At 41.9% G+C, this 22,757-nt stretch overlaps 4 protein-coding genes and 1 pseudogene across 8 annotated transcripts in view; 3 read left to right on the forward strand and 2 right to left on the reverse strand.

Moving 5' to 3' along the window:
- The window catches only part of LOC113650187 (B-cell receptor CD22-like), a 1,781,460-nt gene that overhangs the window by 1,141,125 nt on the left and 617,578 nt on the right, over positions 1 to 22,757 (reverse strand). The gene's annotated exons all lie outside the window — the stretch shown is intronic.
- The window catches only part of LOC113663360 (antigen WC1.1-like), an 870,979-nt gene that overhangs the window by 846,623 nt on the left and 1,599 nt on the right, over positions 1 to 22,757 (forward strand). The gene's annotated exons all lie outside the window — the stretch shown is intronic.
- LOC113663456 overlaps positions 1 to 22,757 on the reverse strand; it is a 644,552-nt pseudogene that overhangs the window by 168,216 nt on the left and 453,579 nt on the right.
- LOC113663459 (B-cell receptor CD22-like) overlaps positions 1 to 22,757 on the forward strand; it is a 157,486-nt gene that overhangs the window by 59,185 nt on the left and 75,544 nt on the right. The window lies entirely within an intron of this gene.
- On the forward strand, positions 937 to 22,220 carry LOC113641399 (antigen WC1.1-like). Its single transcript, XM_047803956.1, has 14 exons — positions 937 to 1,156; positions 1,340 to 1,657; positions 1,772 to 2,086; positions 2,171 to 2,497; positions 2,925 to 3,239; positions 3,460 to 3,771; positions 3,887 to 3,952; positions 4,211 to 4,510; positions 4,703 to 4,753; positions 4,856 to 4,993; positions 5,144 to 5,239; positions 21,195 to 21,257; positions 21,732 to 21,809; positions 22,014 to 22,220. The coding sequence occupies exons 1-14, from the start codon at positions 952 to 954 to the stop codon at positions 22,127 to 22,129; spliced, it is 2,700 nt and encodes an 899-aa protein (XP_047659912.1). The 5' UTR covers positions 937 to 951; the 3' UTR covers positions 22,130 to 22,220.

The following is a 22,757-nucleotide window of genomic DNA, read 5'->3' on the forward strand; positions in this document are numbered from 1 at the left end:
GGCTAAAGGTCTGTGAGTAACCCCTCTCATTCCCCTCTCTCCCTTCCTCTCCTCCTCATGACTGTCTCTCATGATTGTAATGGTGTTAAAGTCATCTTGTACAGAGCTGAGGCTGGATTCCCTGCTCTGAAACATGACTGTCCCATTGCGGTAGATGTTCACAGTAGGTGAACTATAATCTGCCTACTGTAACATACGCCTCTCTTCTTATGGAGAGTGTAGTGGGTACAGAGAGCCCTGTGCCATGCCTCAGTGATTTTGGCTCCTGTTTAAATGAAATCCACTTTAACAGGTTCTGATGTGTATTTTAGTAGTTTATGTTTGTAGGCTTTCTTAGCCTTGTGTTTTTTAATTAATTTGGTTATGGCAAGAGGTTGGAGGTTTCTTGTTTTGCATCTGGCATGGCTCACACTTTGTTGCTAGCTTTGTTAGCAGTGTTAGCAGAAAATAAGCTAAGTTTGAATATTAAGATGAATCTATAGTTGTCTGTATAGTTATTGGTTCTTACCTCATTGTTTACTGCAGGTGATGTGATTAAAAAGTGTCTTTGAATTCATTTATTTTTATTTAAATGTCATCTTACTGTAGCTGCTCCTGCTCCACGTCTGTTAGCCTGTAAGCTGATGATTGGATCTTAAAGATATTCTACTTTTTCATGAAATTTAATGTTGTCTAAAGAAGTAGTCCTTATATTCTTTAAGTTTCACTGCATTTTTGCTGTTTTAGTTTGATTTATCTCTTCTTAAAACCATCTACTTTGCAAAGTTTTGGGAGCTTCAGTAAACATGACTCATCTCTCTCTCTCTCTCTCTCTCTCTCTCTCTCTCTCTCTCTCTTTCTCTCTCTCTCTCAGACGGTGTGAGGTTGGTGAATGGTGGAAGTCACTGTTCTGGGAGAGTGGAGGTTCTTCATAATGGTCAGTGGGGAACAGTGTGTAGTTCTGCCTGGGATATGAAAGATGCTGCAGTGATGTGTAGAGAGCTGCACTGTGGGGAGCCTGTAGAGATTAATTACTGGTCTGATTTTGGAGAAGGATCAGGACAAATCTGGATATATGATGTGTACTGTAGAGGATCTGAGATGACTCTGAACAATTGTAGCTCACAAGGGGGACATTACTGTTCTCATAATATTGATGCTGGAGTCACTTGTTCAGGTAAACTATTGTATTTATGAAAAAAATATCTTAAAAATTAGTTACATTATGATCATGATTATAATTGTACAAATACATTAATTTTAACATAATGTAGATTTTATTTACATTTAAATTATTTCAGTAATACACTGGATACCATTATTATGCTTTGTTTAAAATTTGCACAAATAAAAAACTCAGGTCACATCATGCCAAGACTCACTGCTGGTCCTCACCGGTGCTCTGGGAGAGTGGAGGTGTTTCTTGGAGGTTCCTGGTCCACAGGGTGTGATGCTGACTTTGACCAGCAGGATGCAGAGGTTGTGTGTCGAGAGCTGGACTGTGGGATTCCTGGGAAGGTTCTGGGATCAGCTGCTTTTGGACGAGGGGAGGGTCAGGTGTGGACAGAGGAGCCTCAGTGTAGAGGAAACGAATCTGAGATTAGCTTCTGTCCAACATCATCTTCACTCAAACACTTAACCTGTTCCCATGACAACGATGTGGGATTAATATGTTCTGGTTAAGTATCATGATGTAACTTCTGTTTAAATAGAGACCACATAGCTGTCAATCAAACTTTAAGGTACCTGTGTTAATGTTCCTCTTTCACTGAGCTCTCGGCTGTTTGTTCAGGTTACACAGAGGCTCGGCTGGTGAACGGACCGGACTCCTGTTCTGGTCGAGTGGAGCTCCTGTACCTCGGTGTGTGGGGCACAGTTTGTGCTGTAGGCTGGGATATGAGAGCTGCAGATATTCTGTGTGCACAGCTGCATTGTGGGAGTGCTGTGGCTGCGGTGAAGGTGGACTGGTTTGGGGAGGGGAGTAACCACATCTGGGCTGATGTGTTTGATTGTCAGGGGAAGGAGACACACCTATCACAATGTGGTGTCTCATCATGGAGTCGAGCTGCATGCTCTCATAAATATGACGCTGGAGTCATCTGTAATAGTGAGATATTAACGTCACATACACCAGGTTACTGAATAAAGTCAGAGTTCATTACAATATTTAAATGACCTTCTTCTGCTTCAGGATCCTCTGTGGCGCTTCATGAGGGGCGGGTGCGGTTGTCTGGAGGGAGCGAGTGTCAGGGGGAGGTGGAGATTTATTTCAGGCAGGACTGGAGAAGAGTTCTCCTAGACTCATGGAGTCTGTCTGAGGCGTCTGTGCTCTGCAGACAGCTGGGCTGTGGCTCTGTGCTGAACTACCTTTCCTCTCCATCCACCACTGAACACAAACACATGTGTGTAACAGGATTCAGTTGCTCTGGGAGTGAAGAACATCTGAGGAACTGCAGCAGTGTACAAGCTGAACATGTCAAATGCAGCTCCGGGGAACAGCTCTACATCACCTGTTCAGGTAAACACCCACAAATGAGCAGGTCTGTAGAAAACCAGCACTTTAAAATGTAGTTTAAGAAACAGATCTCTGTCAGTAGGAAAGTAGTTGTTTAGAATATTAATTAAAAATACAGTTCATTTACAGCTCATGGCAACAGAACAAATATTTTTTTTCTTTCAGTCCTGAACAATAAATGTTCATATTTACATATTTACCTGCTCTCATTTACCTGTTATGCCACAAGGGAACAAAACTGTTAATTAACTGTTAATAAACTATTAAAACTGTGTGAGCTACTAATATGTATTAATTATATTTTAACTAATATTTAGATTAATGGTGTTGTTTACTGAGTTTTTTCATATTTGATTAAAGTGTGTGTGTGTGTGTGTGTGTGTGTGTGTGTGTGTGTGTGTGTGTGTGTGTGTGTGTGTGTTTAATAAAGATCCCAGCTCCATCAGGCTGGTTGGTTCTGGGGGAGACTGTGCAGGAAGGCTGGAGGTTTTCCACAGTGGCTCGTGGGGGACTGTGTGTGATGACTCGTGGGGTATTGAGGATGTTCAGGTGGTGTGCAGACAGCTGCAGTGTGGAGAGGCCCTCAGTAACCACATACCAGCCTGGTTTGGTCCTGGAACTGGGTCCATATGGCTGAATGAGGTGGAGTGTGAGGGGAACGAGACGTCCCTGTGGAACTGCAGATATCAGCTGTGTGAAGAGGGTGAATGTGGACACCATGAGGACGTAGGAGTCGTCTGCTCAGGTACAGTGTGATGACTGACAATAAACCTGTTAGATATGTATATGTTTTATTTCAAAACTGAGGCCCAAAGTTTCTGAAATTCAACATGATAGTAAAGATTTGTTTATAAATGTAATCCATCCAAATATATTTTTAAATATAGATAATTTTACACATATTTAACTGTGTGGATAAAACAGGAAGTTTTTAAATGAAGTGTAAGTCATCCTTCTCTCACCAGAGTTTAAAGAGATCCGACTCACGAAGGGCTGTGAGGGGAATCTGGAAGTGTTCTACAATGGAACCTGGGGTAATGTGTGTTACAATCAGATGGACGATGAGCTAGAAACAGCAAACATGGTGTGTGGAGAGCTGAACTGTGGAAGACGTGGCAGTCTGTCAAACACTGAAGCACGAGTAAAATCTGCTCCTAACTGGCTGGATCATGTGAAATGTAGGAAACACGACTCTAATCTGTTGCAGTGTCCATCTTCACCCTGGGGACAGAACAGATGTGATAATCATGATGAAGTGGTTCATATTACCTGCACAGGTAAGAGGACTCTCTCTCTCTATACTAGTTTATACAATGCTGTAGAATTTGTGTAAATATTTAATATAAAATAAGAATGACAGAAAAGCCTGATTTGTGTGTTTTATTACTGTAGAAGATGGAACGTCTCTACGTTCTCAAGGGACATGCTCGTCATTTCCTCTTCAGAAATACTGCTCAAGTAAGGACAATTAAATCTGTCCTTTTAGTCACAGTTACTGTTTTCACCCAGAAGATCATCCTTTTTATAATAAATAATAAGATTTTCAATATTTTCATTTTCATATACGTATATATAGTAGCTATAATAAGATGTTCTCTCACCAGTCTCTCTTTTCTGTCTCTGGAACCTCCCTTCATAAATGTTAAATTAACATTAATCACCATCTTTTGACTAACCACAATTCAGCATTCAGTGTGTGTGATGTGTGTGATGTAGAACACTGGTCTCTCAGGCTGAGTGGAGGAAAGGGAAGCTGCTCTGGGAGGTTGGAGGTGTATCATAACTCTACGTGGGGCTCCGTTTGTGATGATCAGTGGAACATCATGAACACTCAGGTGGTGTGCAGACAGCTGGGCTGTGGGTCGGCGCTGCGTGCTGATGATTGGTTTGGTTCTGGTGAAGGGACTTTCTGGCTGAACAGAGTGAAGTGTCGAGGGGATGAGATTCACCTGTGGGACTGTCATCATTCCCTGAAGAATCACACTGACTGCTCTCCTGCTGGAGTCACCTGTACAGGTCAGAGGGGTGTGCTAACTTTTCAGCTTTCTGTCTCAGTGATAAGACTTGTTAACTTTTATTTAGAATCTTAGATGTTTGATTGAAATCTCAGACCCTGAACTGTAAACACTGATCAGCATGTCATAAACCTTATTGAGTAACAGTTAATTTTTATTGTGAGACAAAGTGTTTTTCTTTCTGTGAATACAGACATATCCACCGTGTCCACTGCTACACCCACCACCACCACCACCAAATCAGGTGTGTATTTGTTTAATATAATATTTATTACTGTTCATTAAGTTCTAAATATTTCTGATCACAGCGTCGTATCAAGATCCTCTTCTGTGTTTTTGACCTCAGTAAGAACCGATCTAAACCCTGTGTCACCTGGACCTCCATCCTTCCCTCCACTGGTTCTCTATGTGTTGGGAACGCTGCTCTTCCTGGCCTTAGTGCTTCTGCTGGTACTGTTTTACCAGAACAGAGTGCTCAGGAGAGGTACCACACTTTCACACATTTTATTATTATATTATTTAAAATCTCATTCTCATATTATCATTCATACTGTAAATACATTTAATATTTTATTATAGTATAATTATTATGATTATTATGATTATTATTATTATTATTATTCTCCACTCCCAGTTGTCTCTATGACGATGACACGTAAGTCTGAGCCTGAGGCAGTCTATGAGGAGATCAACCACAGATACATGCCTAGAAGAAGCTTCACACAAAGAGGTGAGTGATATGTGGACTGTTCTACATCACACTTATTGTATTCTATTTAAACTTCTAGCTGAAATTCACTGCATATAAATGATCAAATCACTCCATATAAAATACACACCTCAATGTAAACTCAGTGATTAGAGCAATATTTTCCCCCAAATCCAGTGTGATTTATTTCTTTATGACAAATAAATAAAAACAAGCTCAATGTGTGTGAGAGGAAATGTGCAATTAGAGTGTATGTGGTGTAGAGACAGGATTCTGCTGATAAACATCTATTAAAGCTTCTGTTTTAGTGCAGGTGTGTGTGTGTGTGTGTGTGTGTGTGTGTGTGTGTGTGTGTGTGTGTGTGTGTGTGTGTGTGAGTGTGTGTGTGTGTGTGTGTACGTGTGTATGCGTGTGTGTATGTGTGTGCCTGCGTTCGTGTGCTTGCGCGTGAGCGTTTGCGTGTGTGTGTATGCGTGCGCACTTATGTGTGTGTGTGTATATGTGTGTGTGTGTGTGTGTGTGTGTGTGTGGACCTCATCTCTCCCTGTGTGTGATTTATGATAAATAACTAAAAATAAAAATTTGGTGTATTTGAATTTTAGCTGATGGATGTCAGGAAAAATGAGTCCCAATAAACCATGATGGTCACTGGGTGTCCTGATAAATACTTCAATGTGGTTAGTGAAGGCAAGCATGGGTTTGTGTGTGTGTGTGTGTGTGTGTGTTAGAGTACATTCCTGCAATAAAAATAACCTAAATGTACAGAGTTCATGTGCTGTAGTGTAATAATTTTTTATTTTATGGGGTGTTCTTTGGGGTTGTGTGTGCATATGTATGTGTGAGTCTTAGTGATGTGCGGATCGTGGTTATATCCGCGGGTCCTGTGGGTCGGGTAATAAAAATTATATTTTGATTAATTTATGCTGGATGAGACAGGCACAAGTCATTAATGATGCAAATATTAATTACATTCTCTAAATATGTTTTAAATGCATATTTTATCAGGCAGACAGACACTTATTTACAGAGTCTGTCTGTCTGTCTGTTTGTCTGTCTGATGAAACATGAGTGAAATGCAGACACACATTATATCTGATTCTTAAAGCAGAAATGGAGAGACAAGACATACACTGGACACAAGACATACACTGGGCACAAGACACACACTGGACACAAGACACACACTGGACACAAAACACACACTGCACACAAGACACACTGGAACACAATCTGTTAATAGGATAAAAACCAAGCGGTGCGAGTGAACACTTATTTAGTTCAGCAGGTGTTTTAGAGACACAGCAGAATCACCTGAATCCCAACACAGTTGATGTTATTCTGTTTCTGCAAAATAAGTTAAGGCCATTAACATAGCAAAGAGTTATTGGGAATAAATACGTTCTTAATTGTTTCTTTATTTATTTTTGGAAATTTATAGTACAATATTCTGAATTGTATTTTAAAAGATGGACTAATAGCCGATATCCAGTCATTGCTCAGGCTGAACAAATTTCATATGTGTTTGTGTGTTCGCCTGTTCGGGAAGTTCACAAAGAGCTTGACATTCCAGCTAAAGTCTGAAAGGGAGCAAAGTCTGTGTTTATGCTATTAATAAAATGTAGCTTCATCTGGGCAAAGAACCTTTTGTTTAATAAATAAATAAATAAATGTTCATTTAAAAGCAGCATCTGTTCAGCAGCATTGTGTTACATTCAGAACGCTCTAACTGCACCGAATGCACTGTTAAAGAACCATCCATTGACCATATCGTCATGATGAAAACTAAGATTTAGTATAACTGTAATTTGACGATCGGGTGTGGAAAGCTTAATCAGAGAACATTATGGTGTGTGTGTGTGGGGGGGGGGTTATTTGAAGCAGCGGATTTGGGCGACGTTTGAGCTGAAGCGCACAGCTCTAGTGTGTCTGATTTCCTGTACAGGTGCATCCCTCCTCTGTGTGTGTGTGTGTGTAAGCACGCTTATGTGTGAGATGGTTCCCTTGTATTTATGACAAATAATTAAACAGAAAAATTTTGTATATGTGTATTTTAGTGAATGGATCTCAAGAAAAATTAGTCCCCATAAACCATAGTGGTTACTGTGTGTCCTGATAAATATTTTAATCTGTGTCGTTCAGGAATGGGAGCATGGGTCTATGTCTGTCTGTTTTTGTGTGTGTGTGTGTGTGTGTGTGTGTGTGTGTGTGTGTGTGTGTGTGTGTGTGTGTGTGTGTGTGTGTGTGTGTGTGTCTGCTTTCCTGGACCGGGCGGATGATTTTTTTGAAACAGCGGATTCGGGTGACATTTGAGCTGAAGGGCACAGGTCTAATGTGTCTGATATCCTGGACAGGTGCATCCCTCCTCTGTGCATGTGTGTGTGTGTTTGTCTGTGTGTGTGTGTGTCTGTGTGTGTGTGTGTGTGTGTGTGTGTGTGTGTGTGTGTGCTCATGTGTGTGTAAGATAGTGAGAAGGTGACTGTGTATTTATGAGAAAAACTTTTAAAAATGTGTATTTTAGTGAATGGATCTCAATTAAAATGAGTTTCCATAAACCATGGTGGTTACTCTGTGTTCTGATAAATAATTTAATCTGTGTGGTTCAGGAATGGGAGCATGGGTCTATGTCTGTCTGTGTGTGTGTGTGTGTGTGTGTGTGTGTGTGTGTGTGTGTGTGTGTGTGTGTGTGTGTGTGTGTGTGTGTGTGTGTGTGTGTGTGTGTGTGTGTGTGTGTGTGTGTGTGTGAGTGAGTGAGTGAGTGTGTGTGTGTGTGTGTGTGTGTGTGTGTGTGTGTGTGTGTGTGTGTGTGTGTGTGTGTGTGCTTTTCTGCAATAAAAATCAACTAAACGTGTAAGATTTTTTAGGGTGTGTGTGCGTGTGTGTCTGCTTTCCTGGACAGGTGCATATCCCACTCTCCCTCTGTGTATGTATGTGTGTGTGTGTGTGTGTGTGTGTGTGTGTGTGTGTGTGTGTGTGTGTGTGTGCGTGCTTTTCTGGAATGAAAATCACCTAAGCGAATGAGATTTGTTAAGGTGGGGGTGCCTGCTTTTCTGGACAGGTGCATTTTCCCTCTCTCCCTCTGTTTTTTTTTTTGTGTGTGTGCATTTGTGTGTTTGTGTGTGCATGTATGTGTAAGTGTGTGTGTGTGTGTGTGTGTGTGTGTGTGTGTGTGTGTGTGTGTGTGTGTGCATGTATGTATGTATGAGTCTGTGTGTATGTATAAGTGTGTATGTGTGTTTGTGTGTGTATTTGTGTATGTGTCTGTGTGTGTGTGTGTGTGTGTGTGTGTATGTGTCTGTGTGTATGTGTGTGTATATATGTGGGTGTGTGGGTGTGATTTTCTACAATAAAAATCACCTAAACGTTTGAGATTTTTTAGGGGTGTGTGCGTGTGTGTGTCTGCTTTCCTGGACAGGTCAAATCAAATCATATCAAATTAAATTTTATTTGTCACATACACATACATACAGAGATGTGCAGTGAAATGCTTTATGCAACTGTCGGGGTGGTCGTCTTCGACAGGGGCAGCCAACCCGCGGCTCTTTGCCCGGTTTCATGCGGCTCTTACGTTCATACCGAAGTTTGTATTTGTGTCTTTTTATTGTGTGTGTTCGCTTTGCTTGAGTTCAATACGGTATATTTGTCAAACGCGCATGTGAGTGGGAAGAAAATACCTCAAAGTTTCCCAGGGAAAAAAAGGCGTGTGCCCATGTGTAAGATGTGTGCTCTTTGCGCTAACACAGTAAAAAATGTGTCTCTTGGTCTCTGACTGGTTGGCCACCCCTGGTCGACGATAACGGGAGGTCTCCCAGTAGGTGCTTCCATGGCAGTTTCAGTTGTGCTTCCGCCTCCTTTTGGCAACATTACGCTGAAATAGAGCGTGCGGAGCATAATGCAATCTTGGAGCAGTGATTCGCCAAACCTGCCTTATTGCAGTCGCACACATTTCTTATGATTTTATTTTGTAGTTACGAGTAACAGCGGAGTAAAAGTATACATTTTATCTAGGAAATGTAGTGGAGTAAAAGTGAAAGTTGACAAATTTAAATAGCGAAGTAAAGTACAGATACGTGAAATTTCCACTTAAGTACAGTAACAAAGTATTGGTGCTCCGTTACATTAAAACATTGGTGTCTCCTAGCCAGAGGGTGAGTGCCACATAAGCGCTCCTGATTGGTTTCCCGCATTTGGTGGGAAATCAGCCCCCTCCGCCTTGCACTATGGTGCTGCATCTTTTTGTCCGTGTCACTGAACCACTGCCTGTACTCTCCGGTTTTAGCCATATGGTGGTGAGGAGCAGTATTTTGGCTGCATCACAGAATGTATGTATGTACAGTATGTATGTATGTATGTATGTATGTATGTATGTATGTATGTATGTACAGATGTGGCCTTTAAAAATCTGTGTCTCGGAGAGAAGAGTGCCGTTCTGGGGCAGTCTATCGAAGGGGGGTCAAATGTTTTTTTTTTATTGATGTTTTTTTGACAGGGACAAATGCATAAAACATTGCTTTATAAAATACAAAGTACATGCCACGCATACAGGTTTATAGCCAAGACTAATTTTCAACCCCTGTCCCTAGTTAGGCTTGTAAAGTTAAAACGGAAATTACAGAATATTAAATCAAGAATTTATAGCTATTAAAATAAATGCAATAAATACATTCCGTCCATAAGCTAAAATGGGCTTAAATAAATATAGCAATCACTATAAGACAGAGTCTAGACAATAACAATACAAAACACAAAAGTATGCATAAGTTCTGTGCATGCTGATATTTGCAACCTTATGTTTGCATACATTGCATTGTATCCTATTCAGTCAATGTTCACAGAGTTGTTTCAGTTTCAGCCACTGCTTTAAATGTGTATTAAAAACCTTGAGTCTTGTTAATGTTTTAATTTCTGGTTGTATATCGTTCCATAAATGTATGCCTCTTACTAAAAATGACGTCTGACCAAATTTTGTTCTACGTTTTGTGACTGTACAGTTTCCACTAGTTGTGCCTCTAGTTCTTATTCCGTTCTTTTGTTTCACTACTAATTGACAGAGTATTTCTGGTGCAAGGTTGTTCATACACTTAAAATTTTGTTTTAAAAATGAATAATTTACAAAACTGTCAAAACTCAATGTATTATATTTTCTTAGAATAATGCAATGGTGCCATCTTATAGGTTTTTGGTCCATTACTTTTAATGCCTGTTTATATAATGACCTAATAGGTGTAATTGTTGTTTGATTGGCCTGACCCCAAACAGTGATGCAATATGATAGATATCATAGAAAATATCATAGAATGCATAAATTGCTGTGCTGCCTTAATGGGTATATATTGTCTTATCAATTGAAAGCAGTTTAAATTAGTCTTGACAGTTCTATACAGCCTCTTTACATTACTATCAAACTTAAGATGAGAATCTAATGTAACCCCTAGAAATTTAAATTCATGTACCTCAACTATCTCCTCATCAATCTGTATTCTAAAATTTTTATTGATCTTTCTTTTTATTGAAAAACACATAGAGACTGTCTTATCATAGTTCAGGGTGAGATGATTGTTTCATAGCCACTGTGATACACCATCCAATTCTTTTGAAAGCATTTCAGCTGCAATCTGAGGAGTTTTTGCTGAGTCATATATAATTGTGTCGTCTGCATACAGATTGGCATTTAGCTTTCTTGCAACTATATGGAAGATCATTTATATATAAATTAAAACGCAAAGGGCCTAAAATTGAGCCTTGTGGAATTCCGATTCGACAAGTTTGAACTGGGTCAATAGATGACTGGGTGGAATCTATTCTAACACACTGCTGTCTATGTTCAAGATATGATCTAAACCAGAAATTGAGGAAAGCTGAGGAAATTCATTTGCTCTAATAGATAAATTTACATCATGTGTAACTGGTAGTAAAAAGAGAGAACTGTGTTTTTTTTTATAAAAGCAGTATCCAAGCCAAAGTTGTCCTTGGCCTTAGATTGCTGTAACTGTCTAAAAACATCAGCAATTTCACTCTGGTCTACCTCTTTTATACAAAACGATCTTTTTTTGTGTCTCTCAGTATGTGTTTTAATTGGACTGGTTGAAAATTGTTAGCCAAATTCTCAGATGATTGGATAAAGAATCGATTAAATTGATTTGCAATTTCAGCCCTTTCGTTAGTAAGGATTCCATTTATATTTAACTCAGCTATTTTTTGTTGTTTAGGCACTCGATTAGTAAAAATATTTAGATGTTTCCAAAGTAATGAACTGTTCCCTCCTGAGTCAGCCATCAATTTCATAAAGTAGTTTGTTTTTGCTTTGCGTAACTCCCTAACTACTTTATTTCTTAATCCCTTAAAAACAAGTATATCTGTATTAGTTTTTGTTAATAATGAATGTTTGAGAGCAAGGTCTCTTTTTTCATCAGCTGGAGAATATCCTTATTCAGCCATGGTAAAGCCCTTCTACGTTTTGGATACTTCAATAACTTAGTATGTTTCTGAATCACATCTGTTAGTGTTTTTATTGTTGTAGTACAGCAGGTATCTAAATCATGAGTTTGCCTAACATTATTCCAATTTATGTTCTGCAATTCATCTTCAAGTTGAGTTCTTTTATTCTTGGGAATACCTATAAATTCTAATTTATGCCGAATATTACAAAAAGAATATAGACGATTTTTGGTGGTAACTACACTGCAGCAGTTACTAGACCCGGAATTGTGCCCATAGTCTGGCCCGGTGGTAACTGGACTGCTGCTGCTGAGGCCTAGTTCTGGCCTAGTAGTTGCTGGGCTATTGCTACTACTGCTGCTGCTGAGGCCTGAGCCTATCCTGCTGGTAGCTTTGCTGCCGCTGCTGAGGTCTGAGCCTGGCCCAGTAATAGCTTGGCTACTGCTGCTAATGCTAAGGCCTTAGCCTGGCTCAATGGCAGCTGGGCTACTGCCACTGAGGCCTAAGGCTGGCCTGGTTGTTGTAGATCTTCTGCTGCTGAGGCCTAGGCCTGGCCTGGTGGTTACAGACAATTTGCTTGTTACATCCACTGGTTCATGTTCATATTGGTGAAGAATAAGTCCATTAATACACATTTGCTGTTTAGTAGCCATCAGTCCCAGAGGAAATGTTTCTGTTGGTTCCTTCCTTCCTCTTGAATCGTTCCAACCCAACACTGTTTTCTTAATCAGTGTTTGGACAAGTCACTGTTTTGGTCTGGTGGTCCATTTACTGATGGACCAGGATTTAGTTGTACATCCTCACTTAGTAGCAGCAAAACTAGTAGAATCTTGTAACCATGCCATTTACTTCTCTTTGTATATTGTGTTCTGTCTTTAATAGCAGTTCCAGTATAAGGAGCTTTCTGACAAAAAAAATTGTATAAGTAATATAATTATTCATTATTATTATAATTATATAAAAATTATTTCTGGCCGAAAAAAAGGCCTTGAGCTGGTAAAACAAGCAGGAACCACATACAAAGCAGCATTATCCAAATACATCCATTTTCTCTGTACCTTTTGGTTAGTTCATCTTTGATGCGTGCATTTCTTTGAGTTGAAGTATCTTTGTTGAAAAGTATCGGCTAAAACTGTTACAATCTGATGTAAAATGTTGAATAAAAGGATAGGTGGGGAGCCTAAAAACCCACACCCATCCTTGGCGGCCATCTTGACACTTGAAGAATCCAAATTTAATTTGGATTTATTTAAGCTACATTTAAACAAAAAATTTGTTTAAAATTTTTTTAGATATTTTTTTGTTTAAATGTAGCTTGATTGCAAATAAATTGATTGCAACCACTTACCTTTACAAAATGCGTAAACAATGAATAATTTTTTTCAGTGTGTGTTGTAAGATCTGTAAAGTGTTATCAGTCAATATATATCTGTTTTAGTTTTCTATATCGTGTTTAATTCATTATTTATATATTTTATAAAATACAATGTTATCTAAATACAATGTGATGCTGAGGTATTTTTTTTTTAATTGTTCATGTTCTCTGAACAATAAACACTGTTTAACACATGATTTTTAGTCTGATTATTTGCATTGAGCATATCTCAATATAGAGGTTGTTCTTATGTAGTTATGTACTAATTTAGCATTTTTTTGTCTGATTATTTGCCATTGAGGCATATCACAATAGAGAGATTAGCAACCTGCGCGGTGCAGATCGATTGACACATGAGATCAATGTAACGTGAGAGTGATAAGCTTTTGAATGGCTCTCGTGGAACTTTGATATAGATTGATTTGTCTGCGCAGTGCTGCATGCAGTCAAATACATGTAAACAATACGCCTGTTTCATTACGTTCAGGCCAAATACAGATGCCCCTACACTCGCAATATATTCATTTATTAAAAAAAAAAAGTGTCACCCTCATGTCCATGTGTGCACGTGTAAAATAAAATATGAATTATTAAAAAAATATTTATGCATTATTTATAAAAAAAAATTAAATATGCATTATGTATGTCTCCCCACAGTCTTTATTTTAGCTGCTTCATAACATTTAGCCTTGATAGACCACTGACACAACCCCCAATACTAATCGATCTCCTCTCAGGGATTCAAAAGAAAACCGTTTTTTCCTGTTTTCACCATGTTGTGGGGTGATTGCAGTTACTTTGTTTAAATGCTATTTACTGCATAACTTAAAGGGCATTTCAGATGAATGTTTGTAACTTAAACATTAAAAATGGGTCAATATTGCATAACTTAATTTGACATATGTTGATATAACCAACTTTATATTTACTGATTAATTTTGCTGACCTGAACCTGAGTGGTGTTCTGTTATTGGACTTCTGTGCTAGTCACAGTTTGTCCATAACGAACACCATGTTTAAGCATAAGGGTGTCCATCAGTACACGTGGCACCAGGACACCCTAGGTCGGAGGTCGATGATCGACTTTGTGGTTGTTTCATCTGACCTCCGGCCATATGTCTTGGACAATCGGGTAAAGAGAGGGGCGGAGCTGTCAACTGATCACCACGTGGTGGTGGGTTGGATCCGATGGCAGGGGAGGAAGTTGGACAGACTTGGCAGACCCAAACGTACTTTGAGGCAGAGTCTCCGGTCAGAGAGATCTTCAACTCCCACCTCCGGCAGAGCTTCAACCAGATCCCGAGGGAGGTTGGAGACATTGAGTCTGAGTGGACCATGTTCTCCAACTCCATTGTCGACGCGGCTGCTCATTGCCTGTCGTGGCGGCAATCCCCGTACCCGGTGGTGGACCCCGGAAGTAAGGGATGCTGTCAAGCTGAAGAAGGAGTCCTATCAAGCCTGGTTGGTTTGCGGGACTCCGGAGGCAGCTGATAGGTACCGGAGGGCCAACCGAGCTTCAGCCCGGGTGGTTGCGGAGGCAAAAACTCGGGTCTGGGAGGAGTTCGGTGAGGCCATGGAGAAGGACTATCGGTTGGCCTCGAAGAAATTCTGGCAAACCGTCTGGCGCCTCAGGAGGGGGAAACACACTGTTTACAGTTGGATTGGGAATCTGCTGACTTCGACTGGGGACATTCTCGGACGGTGGAAGGAGTACTTGGTTGACATGCCTCTGCAACATTGCGTGGCGGTTGGGGACAGTGCCTCTGGACTGGCAGACAGGGGTGGTGGTTCCTCTGTTTAAGAAGGGGGACCAGAGGGTGTGTTCCAACTACAGGGCGATCACACTCCTCAGCCTCCCCGGAAAAGTCTATGCCAGGGTAATGGAGAGGAGAATTCGGCCGATAGTCAAACCTCAGATTCAGGAGGAACAATACGGGTTTTGTCCCGGTTGTGGAACACTGGACCATCTCTATACCCTCGCTGGGGTGCTGGAGGGTTCATGGGAGTTTGCCCAACCTGTTCACATGTGTTTTGTGGATTTGGATAAGGCATTCGACTGTGTCCCTCGTGTTGACCTGTGGGGGTTGCCATGGGAGTATGTGGTCCAGGTCCCTCTGCTAAGGGCTGTCCGGTCCCTATATGACCGGAGCAGGAGTTTGGTTCGCATAGCCGTAAGTAAGTCAGACTTGTTCCCAGTCCATGTTGGACTCCGACAGGGCTGCCCTTTGTCACCGGTCCTGTTCATTATTTATATGGACAGTATTTCTAGGTGCAGTCGGGGGCCAGAGGGAGTCTGTTTTGGGGACCACAGATTTCATCTCTGCTTTTTGCAGATGATGTTGTCCTGTTGGTTTCCTCAAATCAGGACCTTCAGTTTGCACTGGGACGGTTTGCAGCCGAGTGTGAAGTGGCGGGGATGAGAATCAGCACCTCCAATTCCGTACCATGGTTATCAGCCGGAAAAGGGTGGCTTGTCCCCTTCAGGTTGGTGGAGAGCTCCTGCCTCAAGTGGAGGCGTTTAACCCTCTGGGGTCCAAAGGCGCGCCGGCGCGTTTTGGCACATTTTTTCCTCTTCAACGTGAAATCCACTTAAAATACTCCGTCATTCATAATCATACACATACATGTAATACATCATTCGAAACATCATTGCCTTCATAATAACAACAAAATGCTGTGCTTTTGGCAAATAAAGAAAATAGGGTGTGCATTCAGACATCTCTGTCTCCTTGACCATCTTCCTGAAACACGTTACAAACATGAACTGATAACTCCGCCAATACTTTTCACACGAACATGATACATATGTCTAATGAAAGTCTGAAATGTCTACCTTTAAATGAGGTAATTAAAATCGAAAGCAAATATTGTCTTTTTGTGTAATCTGTATACAAGTAAAGAGAGGTACAGTTTTTCTGTCTCGACCTCAGCGCTAATGTGATCCCACCTACCGCGCGCGCCATTCATATGGAAATCACCTGACACGGGCTATGCAAACAAGATCAACGCCCCCAAGCAATGCTATAAGAAGCACAAAGTTTTAACAGATTCCATTAAAGATTAAAAAAGATTCCATTAAAGATTCCATTAAAGATTTTAACAGAGCCATATTGTATTGATCATATACAATATTGTTACTTGTATACATATTGTTACTTTATTATTTAGTCTTGTATTACCTGTCTTGTAGTATAGTGTCTGTTTGCTTGGCCTCTTGTCTGGCACACATGCACTTTATGTGGATTTTAGGATTTTTTTAGTACTTATATCTTGTCTGGCACTGTTTGCACTAGTTAAATATTCTAAATAAACTACAAACACAAAATATATACATTTATTTTGTCTTCACATTCTTGTAACTCCTCTCTCAGTCACACACTTACCTGAAAGGCTCATTATGCAGCTCATTATGTGGGCCTTTGTCTTCTCAGGTGTGAATTACATTAATATGCATGATAGTTGACACCTACTCGCATATGCCCTTTTCAAACAAAAAGTGTCTTAGAAAATTTAAATCAATATATTGTTTTCTGTGATCGAGTAAACAAGATGATTTTCACATAATTTTGAAGCAAAAACACTAGGATACAAGATCCAGTTCTCAAAAGTCCTGTGAACCAGTGTTCTGTATGTGTTTTATGGCCTTATTCAAGGGATTTATAATGTTTCATTTTTCACTTACCATGCATAAACATTGTTTTCTCAAAAACACAATCATGTACATACATGCTGCTCACATATTATTGTAGTCCAGTTTGTGCTGATTACAGTGATATTAGACTTTAGCCATTTAAATCTTCATAAGCAACTGAAAAAAGCACAAATGTCAGGGTATGACAAAACTTCTCCAGGCCCAAAAATACCTTTAGACCCCAGAGGGTTAAGTATCATGGGGTCTTGTTCACGAGTGAGGGAAAGATGGAGCGGGAGATCGACAGGCGGCTCGGTGTATCTTCTGCAGTGATGCGGTCGATATACCGGTCTGTTGTGGTGAAGAAAGAGCTGAGCCACAAGGCGAAGCTCTCTATTTACCAGTCGATCTATGTTCCTACCCTCACCTATGGTCATGAGCTTTGGGTCATGACCGAAAGGACAAGATCCCGGATACAGGCGGCCGAAATGAGTTTCCTCCATAGGGTGGCTGGGCGCTCCCTTAGAGATAGGGTGAGGGCGCTCCCTTAGAGATCCCTGCTTAGTCTGCTGCCCCCGCGACCCGGCCCTGGATAAGCGGTAGAATATGGATGGATGGATGGATGGATGGATGGATGGATAAATGATTTTAGAGATATTTCTATAAATATCTCTAAAATAAATGATTAAAGTGATTTAATAAAATCTCTTAATGTCACTTGTTATGTTATGCCTAACTTAAACTGTGATTTCCTTTATATTTTACATTGCTATTATTTGAGTAAATGTAGGCAACATATAATAATAAGAAGAAGAACAAATGGTAATTTAAAAAATCCCATAGCCAACAGTGTTTCATATGTCTTTATAATTATATTTTATTGTGTATGTTTTCTCACACTTCTGATGTAATGTGAAGTAAAATTTAAAATCTAAAATTTTTAAATGTAAATTAATAATATGAACATATTATACATTCTTAAAAAAGTACACCAGGTTACGTATGTAACCCAGTTCCCTGAGAAGGGAACGAGACGCTGCGTCAGTGCTGACACTATGGGAACACTTCTGTGTCTGAAGCTCTGTGTGCGCACACGCCATTTTAATGGCTCGGGATGGACACATGATGTAGTGATTACGTGCCAGCAAGTCCATATAAGGGCATCTACGTCACACTACTCCAGCTTCTATTTGTCTGAAGGAAGCGCGAGAGGATGCCTGAGGCATGGCCAGCGACGCAGCATCTCGTTCCCATCTCAGGGAACCTGGTTACATATGTAACCTGGTGTAGTTCCCTTTCGAGGGAACTCGACGCTGCATCAGTGCTGACGCTATGGGAACACCAATACCCACGTCGCCATGCACCGGTCGATGACTGTGACAGAGGCCGTGAGAGAGCACGAGCAGACTGGGAACAGACCATCAAGGCCCTGCAGGACCTGGAGAGGGGTTCAAATCCAGGTTATAGAACCTGATAAAGGTGTGCGGAGAGGTCCAACCTGCCGCAGCACAAACAACTCCAAAGGGAACACCCCTGGCCAAGGCACTGCATGAGGCAATACTCCTGGTGGAGTGAGCCCTGATGCTGAGAGGCGAGGTGAGACGGTGCACCTCATAGGCCTGAGCTAATGGCCTCCACTATCCAGTGCACCCGGCGCTGCTTGGAAACCGGATTACCCTTATTCCGGGCCCCCAAGAGAGACAAAAATCGACAAAGCCTGCAAATCCCCCACTCTCTTGAGAGAGACCAAGGATAGGAGCAGAGCCAACTTCAGGGTCAGAAACTTCGACAGAGAGGGCCCAGGAAGGAGGCGTGGTCTGCAGGAAGGCCTCAGCTGCCTGACACCACACAGAAAGCGAGAGATCAGAGGCTGCCTACCCAAAGAGGCCCCGAGGACAGGCTTGTGGTTCGCAGTGATGGTGGCCACGTACACCTTCAAAGTAGAGGGGGACAGGCCCCGAGAAATGCAAGACTGCAGGAACTCCAGCACTGTACTGAACAGGCAGTGAACTGGATCCTGACAGTGGTCATAGCCCCAGAGGTGAAAAAGCCTCCACTTCAGAGCATATAGCTTCCTAGTGGAGGGAGCCCTAGCATCCAGTAGAGTCTTGGTCACCTCAGATGAGAGGCCTGCTCTAGGGACTGGACCCCCTCAGGGGCCAGACCCGAAGCTTCCACATCTCGGGGGGTTGGGGTATAGGATTGCCCCCTGTGCCTGAGAGAGGAGATCCCTGACGGGAAACTCCCATGGGGTGCCGTTCAGGAGGGAGGCTAGGACCGAGAATAAACTCGAGAAGGCCAACAAGGGGAAGGAGGGGACTAGGAGAAGGTTGCCAATACCAAATACCATGTCCATACCAAATTCTCTCCACCACGTGGGGTGGAGACGTCACTCCCCGGGCCTCAGCACCTGCCTAGGAAGTCTGCCTCCCTATTTACATGCCCTGGGATGGAAATTGCTCTCAGCGAAAGGAACCTGGTCTCTGCCCAGAGCAGAATCTGCTGTGCCAACCTGAAACGGGGGCACAAACGCAGACCGCCCTGATGATTGATATGGGGAACCACCGCAGTGCTGTCTGTCCGTACTAAGACATGGCAGCCCCTGATGTGTGAAAGAAAGTGTTAGAAACACAGAAAGTGTTAGAAACTCCAGGCAGTTTATGTGCCACGAGAGATAAGGGCCCTCCCATAGACCCTGGGCAGGATGGCTATCCTAGGCCGCTCCCCAGCCCAAAAGTGAGGTGTCCGTCAAAAAAGCGACGTTGACACGCCCCTAGAGTGAGACCCAAGGCCAGAAACCGGGGTCTTACCACATAAGAAGGGTACGAAGCCCACAGTGCATAACCCTTATAACCCTGAGTTAATGTATGTGAGGATGAAAGCCCGCACCCCTGAGCCAGAGCTGGAATGGACTCATGTGGAGCAGAACCAAAGGGATAATGTTGGCTGCTGCCGACATGTGGCCGAGCACAGCTTCTCGATGACTGGTCGCCATAGCCGTCGACTGGGCCAGAATGAGCCAGTAGTCCAGGTAATTCAGTACTCGGATGCCATAGAGACACAGTGGTGCTTGAGCAGTGTCCACGCACTTTGTAAACCTGCAGGGTGAAAGGGCTAGGCCAAAAGGAAGAACACAATTCCGTGGGCCATCTGCTTTGTGTCACGGAGAGCAACGTCAGTGGCTCGGTAGAGCTCAGATACCACCCGCAGGCAGGTTTCCTACGTGCGGGCGATGTAGGTGAGAGATATAGTGGCCGAATAGTCACACATAGAAGGAGAAATAATACACACTGAAATGGAATTCTTCAAGACCTCAACACCTCGGCATGGAGGTCTGGGAAAACTGGCAGCCGCCCACGTGAAGGTGGCCTGCGGCCCGGAATCAGAAAGCAGCCGTCTAGCTTATCACGGATGACACTTACCTCCTCTTCAGTCCAACCTAATTTTAGCCTAGACACAGCGCGTGTCACCGGCTTGAGGAGCTACTCGAACGCAGCTGATTGCATCGGCTGTGTGGAGGGGGGAAGCCCATCCCCGCCCACATCGAGCTCCTCAGAGCTTGCTCTCTTCCGGGTTGGGAGAAATCGTAGCACGAGCTCCGGAAACCGAAATCGAGCGAACGGAGTTAGGGGAGAGGGAAAGAGAAAGGGAAAAATGCGTCTATTGCTCCATATTCGCGACCTCAACCTGCAAAACCCGTGATTGAATCCGCTGTGCCGCCTCGGCGGACGTGGGACCCGAACAACGAGGCGCAGCCGAAGCTGAAAAATACACCCAGGTGGGATGGGAGAGTACGCAGATGGATCCCTCACATTGCACACAGCCGGCTCCCGCGAGAGCCGACCGGGCATGCGACTCTCCCAAACAAACAATGCAAAGAGAGTGCGTGTCGTCCCCTGTGATAAAGCGGGGGTACGGATGCACGCATCTCTTAAAATGCTTAGTTTGCAACATATAATTTTTTCCTCACCTAGCTTTCCCTAAAATATATATTTTTCTCTCCCTGTACTAGACAGACAGGACAAACAATTGACACACATACACAGAGTGCTTCCTGAAGACAAAGAAGCTGGAGTAGTGTGACGTAGATGCCCTTAAATGGACTTGCTGGTGCGTAATCACTCCGTCAGGTGTCCTTCCCGAGCCATTAAAATGGCGTGTGTGCACACAGAGCTTCAGACACAACTTCCTCACAGAAGCGTTCCCATAGCATCAGCACTGACGCAGCGTCACTTTGAGTGTTTAAGAGAAACAGTGTTTTTATGTGCCACCTGCTGGATATTCTGTGAAGTGAAACACTTCAGAATTGCTAAGGAGATTGCTAAGATAGCCCTCCCAAACAGTAGTGCAGAAAGCTGCGATACACTGCGGCACGAATTGCAGAATGCCGCGGTAGAAGACGTTCGTTCTTAAAGGCCACATCTGTATGTATATATGAGTGTGTGTGTGTGTGTGTATGTATGTATGAGTGTGTGTGTGTGTCTGTGTCTGCTCTTCTGAACACGTCTCCTGACTCTCCTGCTCTCCTCTAACAGGAAGTCTCCTCTCTGAAGAACAGCATTCTGGGTATGAGCATGTGGATGATGAGCTTCGCTCAGGTAAAAAAGACCAGAGTGTGAGTTTGTCTAACTCCATTAACTGAAAGATATTAGAATTAAAATTAGAAATCAGAAATGACTACATTGGTCCTTTCTGAGACGTGATTATGATGTAGTGTGTAGAAGAATTACAGTAACTCCAGTGTTTTAATGCTGACACATGAGATCTCACCATCAACCTTATCTTACTTTAATCTCCTGAAATCCATCTGATCAAATTTATCAAAGCTTCTTTGGATGAGGATTGTTCTTTTTACAATAAAGTCTGGGATCAAAGAAAAGGCTGAGTATTATGATGATGTCATGGACACCAGTGACATCATAAGTGGGTGCAGTTGTTAAGCGATCACATAAATTTACTGAGTTGAAATTAAACCATGAGATCAAAATGTCTGCCAAATGCTGTAAATGTAAATGTAAATGTAAAATGTGATGGAGCTGTTTGTACAGAGTCTCTGCTTTTATTTCATTTAGGTGATCCAGGAAGAGTCGACCCACCAGAGGACTACGATGATGCCATTACTGCTGGACCCATCCCTGATGATGTGGATGGTGTGGTTCTGTTTTGGGATTTGTTTTAGAAAGCAGTATAAATTAAACACACACACTGTCAATACGTTTGTTTATCGGTTTGTGTGTAGTGACGTTTTTTACACGTGTACGATTTCATTTTGTATCGTGTCATCAAACACACAGTGTACAAACTGTCACTTCAGTAAACTTTAAATATCTTTAAATATCTGTGTTTTGGTGTAGAGGATGAAGCTGAGAATTATGATGACGCCATTACAGCTGATCAGAAGTCAGTTATACTGACAGGTATGATAATAATGGGACAGTGTGGCATCCACAAGCATCCAAATGATCATTAATGACATTGATGTGGATTTAATAGCTTTTATCTCTACGTTCTGACAGAGGACGTGTCCGAGAACTATGACGATGCAGTTACCACTGAAACAAGATTTTTTTTTTTATGAAAACAGAAGGAATTTATTTACATTAAAATTTTATACAGTAAAACTCAAGCTTTCTGGCTTAATTCCATTTTAGTACACTGTTGAATTCTGCGTTCTGATTGGTCAGTAGGTGTTGATTAATTTTCTATAACAGCAGCTCTGACAGTACTGCGGATGTAAACCACAGGTTTCTATTAATGATCCAATACATTGTGGTTTCTATAGTAACAGCTCATTCACAGGAACTTAAATTCACATGAATTTATATTAAAAATCTGTGTGTTCATCAACATGGTGAAGTTTTCTGTAAGAAAATTATTTTTTATTGTTTTACAGATTATTTAAAAACACTGCTTCATCACACCACCCTGTAACTCAGTATTTTACTGTAACACCAACACACACAGTGGTTCATTACTTATTAATTTATTTGTTCATTAGACAATCCAGAAGATTATGATGATGTCATCACTGAGGAACAGGATGTAGGAGAGACAGAAGGTGAGCGACTTCCTGTTTAATCTCTAATGTACATAATATA

This window comes from Tachysurus fulvidraco, chromosome 19 (assembly GCF_022655615.1).
Source record: "Tachysurus fulvidraco isolate hzauxx_2018 chromosome 19, HZAU_PFXX_2.0, whole genome shotgun sequence".
NCBI lineage: Eukaryota > Metazoa > Chordata > Actinopteri > Siluriformes > Bagridae > Tachysurus > Tachysurus fulvidraco.